The sequence below is a fragment of the Varanus komodoensis genome, unplaced genomic scaffold (assembly GCF_004798865.1).
Source record: "Varanus komodoensis strain SLA01 unplaced genomic scaffold, ASM479886v1 scaffold54, whole genome shotgun sequence".
NCBI classification, from domain to species: domain Eukaryota; kingdom Metazoa; phylum Chordata; class Lepidosauria; order Squamata; family Varanidae; genus Varanus; species Varanus komodoensis.
In genome coordinates, this window is record NW_025336142.1 from 2,178,230 (window position 1) to 2,187,326 (window position 9,097).

General features: G+C 53.7%; 1 protein-coding gene across 1 annotated transcript in view; it reads right to left on the reverse strand.

The window, feature by feature from the left end:
* The window catches only part of CNMD (chondromodulin), a 20,777-nt gene extending 15,857 nt beyond the window's left edge, over positions 1-4,920 (reverse strand). Inside the window, exons 1-3 of the mRNA XM_044448256.1 lie at positions 4,846-4,920; positions 3,472-3,612; positions 873-1,013 (exon numbers count right to left, since the gene is read on the reverse strand). Of these exons, the coding sequence (XP_044304191.1) occupies positions 873-1,013; positions 3,472-3,612; positions 4,846-4,920 (357 nt within the window). The remainder of the gene's footprint in view (positions 1-872; positions 1,014-3,471; positions 3,613-4,845) is intronic.
* Between the last annotated feature and the right edge of the window lie 4,177 nt (positions 4,921-9,097).

A 9,097-nucleotide genomic window follows, 5' to 3' on the forward strand; every position in this document is an offset into this window, starting at 1 on the left:
CTCTCTCTCTCACACACACACACACACACACACACACACACACATCAAGCAACTGAGAAGAATGAAAAGCAGCCTAGTAATAAACCCTTTCCTTCCAATTCACAACAGTTTAATTACTCAGAAATCACAGTTCTAAGCATTTTTATTAGCAGAGTGCTGCCATTTACTGTTTTCTAGCATCACCTATTTTCATGGCACTTTCCCAAGCGTGAGATTCTTAAACCAAGGGACTTCTATTCCCTAAGAAAAAATAGAAATGAAAGGGAGACGGCAGAGGAAGGCGAGGGAAATGCAGGTGGGGAAGAGAATGAAAGTATTTTGTTCAATGGGGAACGATATGGAGGCAGAGGGGCTGCCGAGTGAACAGGTGGCCAGGCCATGGTCCTTCCCAACAGAAGAGGAGCCTCGGCTTGGAAATCTTGCTGAGAAATCCCCGAATTCCCCCTGAAGATGCCTTCCGAAAACTCTCAGGCGGTCCTGTGGGACCCTGCAATGCACAGAGGTTCCTGGGGAGACTCAGGGATGTGGAAAGCAGAAATGCCAGCAATCGTTGTAGCAAGATTTCCAAGAAACTGCCCCAAGCACTTCCTTCGGCAGAAAGAAATCTGAGGAAAAAAGAAGGCGAGAGGATGGGGGTGACGGGACACAGGGTTCTCCAGGAGCACGCCCCATACCGCCGGAATGCCAAGGGAAACAGACATGGAGCCCCCCTCCTTCACAGTCCTTTTTATGGGACGCTTCCCAAGTCCCTCTGACATTTCAGGTTGGTTTCGCAGGCCCCTGAAGGAAACCTTTGCCAAAACGAGCTGAGCCTATTGCATCCATTCTTCCTTCCCTCAAGAAGGAAAAGAAAAAAAATCAGCCATGCTTACAATCTGAAAATCATGAACTTCTATAGCCTCTTCCTTCCCACTTCCAGTTTTAAAGGTCTCCTGGTTGTTCCTCGCATCTATTTCCATGGAACCTTCTTGGACTTGCCCATTAACACTCATCGTATAGTGTACATTGTAGACCTGGAACCAAAACAGAAATATTTAGGGAAGACTTTGGGGTCGTTAATAAAGTGCTTGGCATGTAGCTTTAACAGGACAAGTGATGCAATCTTGCATCTGGTGGAACCAAGGGCCCTAGGCCAGCTTTCTGGGTGATCTCAACGTTCATGCCAAAGCCTCCTAGTTCAGGTGGCCCCAAAAACCTATCACCCCAAAGGTTAACAAGTTAGTCATGTTTAGCCCTTTCTGGATGACTCTGACTGGCTCTAACCTTACGTGTTGGTGTGCACCTTCCATGATTTTGTCCAGCTGCCCAAATATTTCTCGGATCTTATTTTCACACGGCATGGAAGGCCTGCATGGGGAGTGGAGGAATTTGGAGTGATGCAAGGGCATGAGAACATCAGAACATGGGAAAACCCTGCTGGGTCAGACCCGAGGCCCATCTAGTCCAGCACTCGGTGGCAAACCCGGCTGCCCACAGGATCCCTCCAGCAGGACGGGTGCAAGACCTCCCCCTGCCCAGGCCCCTCAGCAATGGGTGTGTGCAGGCAGGCACCCCTGGGCAAGGAGGCAGCCCATGGCCAGCAAGGCCAGTAGCCGCAGACGGCCTCCTCAATCTGGCCATTCCCCTTTTAAAACCATCCAGATTGGCGGCCTTCACCGCTTCCCATGGTAGCAAATTCCACAGCGGAACAAGATGCTTTCATCTGTCCTAAATCTCCCACCCATCAGCTTCCTGGTGACCCCTTTGGGTTCCCTTCTTATGGGAGAAGAAAAGAGCGCCTCCTTCCGACTTTATCCACCCTGCGCTCGGAGACCTCTGCCCCGTCTCCTCTACCCTTTTCTCAGCTGAGCAGTCCCAGCCGTTCGTCGCAGCTGCTCCTCAGGCGAAATGCCCGTCTCTCTGCTTTTTTTTGTTGCCCATCTCTGTACTTTTTCCAGCTCAGTAATGTCCCTTTTCGGGTAAGGCAACCAGGAATGAGCACGGTATCCCAAGTGCGGCTGCTGCAGATAGGACCTCTGCAGTCCCATTTTCTGCCCCGTTCCTAATTATTCACAGCGCGGGGCCGCCGCTTCTTCGCCACAGCTGCGCGCTGGGCCAACATTCCCACCGCCCCAAGATCCCTTTCGTGGCCTGGACTTGTTGCCCCGGGGGGCACTGCGCACGTGCACGGCCTGTGCAAATACTCAGCCGCCCAAGCTGGATTTTAGTTTTGCTCCTAGCCACACCTTCTATCATGCCTTGGCCGTAAAAAAGCAAGGGGGAAAAAATGTCCACCCTTGGAAAGAGAGGGAAATGAAATGCCTGATGCATATGGATGAGTCCCAAGAAGAAATCTTAAGTAAGCTTGTTTCTTGTTCAAACTTTTCTGGCTGAATTATAAATGAAACCTGGCAGAATAAGGGAGGGCTTATTCTGTGCTTTAGCGTGGAAACATCTGGGATGCAGTTCCTGAAAGGGCCACTTTAGTTCTCGATATTTTGCTTCCTCGATATCACGAAGTTACAAGATGCACCGCATATATTCCATAAACTCCGGTTATATCCTGATTTGTATTATTCTCAGAGGTACAAAGAACGGAGCTTAGCTTGGGGAAACTCACTCGATGTAGCAGATATGATGTGCTATTCGGGTCTGGGGGTGGACGGTGAGTAGGTAAAGGCTCCCTTGGGAATACACAACTCAACCAGGACACATCCCTGATTTTTAAGGCCTGGTCACAAATCTGCTTGAATCTCTATTTTAATTTTCTGATTAGTTTTCAATCCAAAATACAGCCAAACCATACAAAAATGTCTCAAGTTAAACATACAGGTAAAAGATTTTAGGCTTTATTTATTTTAAGATTTATTTTCGTCCTGCTTGCACCTCTGACAGAATACAGCTGAAGCTTCCAGGATGACCCAAGCCTTCCATTCAGCCACCTTTTCAGAGCAATAGTAAGGTGAGTTCTACCACACTCCCCCCCTCTCCTCTCCAGAATGGAGTGGCCAGAGGCAGCTCCATGCCTGACATGGAGGAAGGACGCTTGGTGCTTTTGAAAATCAAGTCTGGCTGTGCCGGCCACCTGTCCAGTGATCCAGTTATGCTAAGAGCTGAAGAGCAGAATATTCCTGAAAGCCAGGTAAGAGCGTGACCCCTTCCAGGCAAGGCAAACGGGATGTGTGTTTACCACACACACAGCGGGTGGCTTGGAAGAGTGGTCCGTGCAGCAAGGGACCGCAGGAGAAAGAGCAGGGCAAGCTGGAGACGTTTTGCCAGTGGGCTAGTGGGCCACCTCGACCCGCATTGACGCGCAGCGTGGCGGAGGCTGGCCAAGCCGCCCTGCTCTGGGGCAGAGGAGGCTGCCTGAGGGCGGAGGTGCGCTGAATCCCGGAACAACGCGCTGCCCCCCCAAGGCCCCGCTGCCCCAGGGAGAGCCCTCCTTGCTGGAGGACACCCGAAGGAACCCAGTCCCGAGAGCCCGGTCCTCACCTCCTTGTCGTTCCCCTTCCAGTAGTAGGAGGCTCCCATGGCTCCCAGCAGGAGGAGGATGGCTCCACCGACGAGCACCATGGCCCCGATCCTGAGCAGCTGCCCGGTGCTGGCGGGCTTGGCCATCACAGTGAAGTATGCCTGCAGGGGGGGGGGGGGGCAGTGTGAGGACAGCCCTGGCCCCCGGTCCGTCGGGGTCCCTGCTGGGCTGCCGAGCCAAGTGGCAGAGGCAGGCCTGGCCGGAGTCTTCTGCAAGTTTGCTCCAAAGTCAGGCTCTCCACATCCGTGGGGCTTACTTTGTAGTAAGTGCGCGCTGGATAGCGGCCTTACTCTGGAATTATTCTCATTCTCTTTCCCCTGGATTGCAACTGTTCTGTAGGATTCCTTTCTAGGCAACGAGCTCTAAAAACTGGGAAGGCACCGTGCAGCTATGATCACAAATATTCCATTTATATCCCGCCTTTTCTCCTTTTGCGAAGGGCCCGAGGCTGCTTACACAGACTTCTCGTTAACCCCACAACAACCCTGTGAGGCAGGCGAGGTGCAGGGCGTGAATGGCCCAGAGTCATGGGGCAAGCCTGCTGGCTGTGGGGGGCTAGAAGCTGCACCTCCCAGGCTCTGCATGCACATGTGGGGCTCACCTCTCTCTGCATCGCACAGGTGGGCCGGGAGCTCGCAGGGCGCATGCACGGCCGACCGCAACGGGTGCAGCCTCCAAGCAGCCCTGCTATGGGGACACCTCTATGGGGACACCTCCCCTGTGCCCATGCCCCTGCTTTGGGACTGAGGCTGAAACCCAGAATGGCCAGGGCTGGGTGGGATGGGGTGCACCCGGGGCGGGGGGGGTGCTTTTCTTCTGCAAGCTTCCTGACCCATTCCTGGGACGCCACAGAAGGTCCCAATGATGGGCAGCCCTGCCTTGGTCCCTGCTGCTTCCAGCTCCCCCAGCCCTGCAAAACGCCCGCCAAGGAGGGCGGCAGAAGCACCAACTTGCTGGAGTTTCCCTTCCTGACCGTTTGCCAGTCCAGGAGCCCTCCAGGTCCTAACAAACGAGCATGTTCTGCTTTCTCGCTTTGCTAGAAGATGCCATCTCGGGGGATGTGGGGGATAGGACTGCTGAGGCAGAAGCGGTCTCCACGTACTTAACGGGGCTCAGTCTAGGCTTCTTGGTTAAAACGCGACACACCTACCCGCTGCTCATCTCAGCCCGAGGCACTCTGTACATGCTCGGCGAGGCATGCACTCGGTGCCCCGCGCTTGGAGCGCGCCTGGGCTTTCGGGGCAGCAGCCGGGGCCGCGCCAGAGCGGGCGCAGCCCCGCGATCGTGCTGGGGGCGAGGGGGCGCACGTCGGGGGGGGCCCGGGAGGTACTCACAGGGGGCAGCGGGCACCGCTCGACGTCCTCCGGCCCCGCCGAGGCGATGGGCACCTTCTCCAGCCGCTCCGCCATCCGCGCCGCTCCGGGACTCCTTCCCGCGCGCCCCCGCCGTGCGCCCCGACGGGGCGGCGCGTCGGGGCGAGGGGAGGCGAGGCGAGGAGGCGCGGCCACGTGGGAGGCCGGGCCGGGCAGCCCGCCAGCGGGGCCTCCGGGCGCGGAGACAACGGCCCTTTCAGCGTCCCGCCGCAGCCCTCCAGCCGCACGCAGCCGGGGCCGCCGAGCCCGCCGCGGGAAAGCCGAGCCCAGGCGCAAGGGGCGGCTCGGCTCGGCTCGCTGCCCCGCTTCTGCCTGCGTGAGGCGCGCCGGGCGATCTTCTGCAGGGGCTGCTGGAGAAAAGCGCCGGCCGGCTGGGGGCGCAGCCGTCGCGGGGCGCCTCGCCCTTCCGCCGGGGTGCTGGCCTTTGTCCCGGATAGCCGGGCTCGGGAGGAGGGCGGGCTGGAGGGGCCCAGGGGCGGGCTGCCTAGTGGGGAGAGGAGCGCAGCCCTGGACGCTCTAGCTGGATGCGAGGAAGGCGCACATTGCGAGGCCGCGTCCCCGAAGGCGCGGACGCAGTTGCTCGGGCGTCCTGCCTGCCGGTGCTCAGGATCGGGCGATGAGTTCTGGAGATCCAGGCACTGGGAATGCAGGCGGGCAGTCGGGTTCCCCTTGCACCCCTGGATCCGACCCTGGCAAGGCAGAAGCACTGCCTCTGCGCTCGCCTCCCGTGGCATCCACGCCACCCCCAAGGCCCCAGGGCCCCGGGCGAGCCGCCCTCTCCCGCCACGCGATGCCCACTCGTGGGCCGGTTGAGCGGGCGCGCAGCCCGGCTGTGCGAGGTGCGTGAAGCCAGGAGGGAATCTCACCCGGATTTCTCCTGCTCTGGCCAGCCACTCCCGGACTTGCAGCCGGTGGGCGACCGTCTTTCCGCAGCCATCCGGAAATAATCCTGCTCTTCCAAACAGAGAAGAAAAATGTCCCGCACGTCTGCGTTACCTGAATCAGACGGTGAGGCCCTCGGTGCGCATTTTGCACCAGCAGAAGCTGCCCGGTTGTGCACCTTCTTGAATTTCGTGGATTTGCGTTTTTGCAGATGGACCCGAGGCGGGTCTGATTGGTGGCACCATGTTGCCAAAATAGCGGCATTCTTTTCTTTGCGTTCTCTGTTTGGCTGGGGTTGTGGTGATGGGGAACTCACCCAGAAATTCTTCACATTCTCCGTCTCGTTAATCTCACTTGGCAACAGACATCAAAGGGCACGCCAAGATTGTCACATGAAATTGGAATTTAGGCTGCCACCTTACAACAGTGGCATCTACGTGAGCCTTCTGTGCTCACTTTACCGGTGGCATTTCCCATCTTGTGAACAGAGTCTTGCAAACCAAACAGAGCTGGAGTGTGGAAGTAGACAAAACTAAACCAGGGCCAGGGAGGCAATATAACAGGTGTGTTGCTTGATCTATATTTGTTTGCTTAATTTATGAAATTACACCAAGATGGATAGCAGCAGGATCCCGTGACTGAATTTTCAAGTTCTTATTTTTTCTGTAACTTTGATTAAAGCAGACATGCTGGAAAGGGGGCTGGTGAGGTCCTTCCGCATTGTTTTCCTGATCCCATCCCGCCGAACATGGTGTGATGCTACCAACTGGTTATGACCATGCGGCGGATGCGAGACGAGGCTGTTTCTTTTGGTGCTCGTGGGGGAAGGGCCAAGGGATGTCCTTTTTCCCAAGGGTGGAGACAGAGGCAGAGGGCTGGGGCCATTCCACAGCATCTGGCCTGCTTCCCTAGGATAAGCTTTGGAAAAACTAATCACTGGTTTTTGCATGGTTTGAATGGGAAGCATCCGATTCTGGGATGCACTTTCTCATTGGCCTCTGTCATCCCTTATGCACCTTCCCTTGGAGACCAAGAAAATATTTGTCCTCTTTCTGTACACACATTAAAGTGAAGGATGAATCTATTGACAAATCAACATGCATATATGCAGCTCAATTTTTTAAAAAATGTGTTTCTTTAATGTCTCTGCTTTAGCTGAAGTGCTCTGAGCAGTTAATTCATAAAACAGACAGTACAATCAACCACACATCCCCTCCCCGTATGCAAAAATGTTAAAACAAATTAATGGCACTTAATATATGATGCAAGGTAGACCTGTAAAAACATGTGCAGCGGGAAGGTCACTCAAGCCCTTAAATGTCCTTGGGCATCTTCAGTGCCTCAGCAGAGAGGACTGTCTTAATCCGGTGCAGAAAGGAACACAAGGTTGGTTCCAGGTGGGCCTCAGCAGGGAGATTATTGAGCAGTTTGAGGGCCACCACCGTAAAGGCCCTGCCTTCTGCGGCTGCCCCCTGTGCTTCCCTCGGACATGGCACTCTGAGAAAGGCGCTGCATGTTGGCATGGTATCGGGGGTGGCGGGGGAAGCAATGCAATCAAGTATTGTGGTTCTGGCCATTCATTGTTATCGTTGTTGTTGTCGTTGTTGAAGTTGAGATTTCTGACAACCTGCTTGATGCGTACTGGGAGGCTCAAGATTGGGGTTTGTTGCAACATTATAAAGACAGGAAAGAAAATTCGGGAAAGAAGGTGAGGTGGCTGCGTGGGGCACATTAATTTATTACCACAGTTATTTTATTGTTATGAACATTGGCTGCGAAGCTACTTTTTAAAGTGTTGTCGTGTGGAAATTCTCTCCCACGCATGACGTATCCCTGAGAGGCAGCGAGCCTCTCATTTCCACAGCCTGGGGTGTGGTTTGGGGTTATTTTTCCTTACCTTGTAGAGATAAGTTTTTTTGGGGTTGTCATTCTTTCCTGAGCAGAGTGAACACTCATAAATACGCATTGCCCATCGTTTCGGGAGGTTTGAAGCGCTGCCCACCCTCAGGGCCTGCTTGAAGCTCTGCTGCAGGTGTGCCAACCAAGCCTAAGGCAAGGTGGAAACGGATGTGAATCCTGCCTCCCCCTCCACCCTGGAAGCTTTTAGCACTTCAGACGCCCAGCAGAAATGGCGCAATAAAAGATTGCACCTCATCTAGTATGCATCACTTGTAAAAATTAAATGAAAGATTAATTTCATTTCTGAAAAAGACGTCTGGTTCCTTTCTGCCCAGAGCTCCTGCGATGCCTCCTTTCTCCGTCTGATTTTGATAAAGAGACTCTCTCTTGAAATATCTTGGGTTTCAAGATAGCCTTGCAATTCCCTCTTTTAAAAAATAGGTATTGTGAATGGGAAAAGCAACTACCCCAGAAGAATTAAGCCATGGGCCTTCCAAGGAGCCTTCCCTTTCTCTTATGTAATGGATCCAACCCTCGTGAGTGGAGCCGGCTGGTGCCGGAGGCCAGACTTGATGGCCTGGGAGGCCCCTTTTGACTCGCTCTGTTTCTATGTTTCTTCCTCCCCAAATGCACGTCTTTGTTCTGCCTGATATCTTCAGAAAGCCAGTGCCAAGACGTCATTGATGTCAGTTCAAAATTACACCCAACATTGTTCTCTGGCATCGAGTCTTCCTATTGTTGCAGAAGAAAACGCCAAGGTCCTACTTTGTGTAAGCACAGGCTGGCTTTTCTGTCAATTTCTGTCATTAGCAATCAAATACTCCCAAAATCTTAAGAAGCACAGATGTTGCTGAAAACGAATGCAATCACAGTTCATTAGATCGGAAACATGGCATTCTTTGTGAATCTCTTAATTGGCTTGTCCCTGGATGGAGGGATACTGTTGTAGCTCATTTCTAATGATAAGTCCTCTGATCGTCTTCATTAGCAAGCAATTTACTATCCCCAAAAGGGGAAGGGTGTATGTGGTTGCTGCCTGTTCCAGCAAATGCGGGAATTCATGGCTTTGATCAGGGTTGTGTGTGCGTTGCTTGACTGTACACAAGTGGCAGAGAATGCTAAATGTGGCATTGGATGCAGAAAATAGCTTCCTGAGAATCTCTGGGTTTGTTACTACAAGAAAAAAATCAAGTTTCTAGCCCTCATGGCTACAAAGGTGCTACATGACATCTGGTGAATCCCAGAAGCCAGGTGAGTAGTGAAGTATATAGGCAACGGTCTCACAGCAGGTCACACCTTCACCCGCCATTCATCCTTTTCATTGGGGATGCCAGGGACTAGAATCTTGATCACTCTGGCCCTCTTTTGTTTTGGTCAAAGCTCTTCTTCAGCATCTTCCATGCAGAATCTTGCATTCTCTGTGCAATCTGGG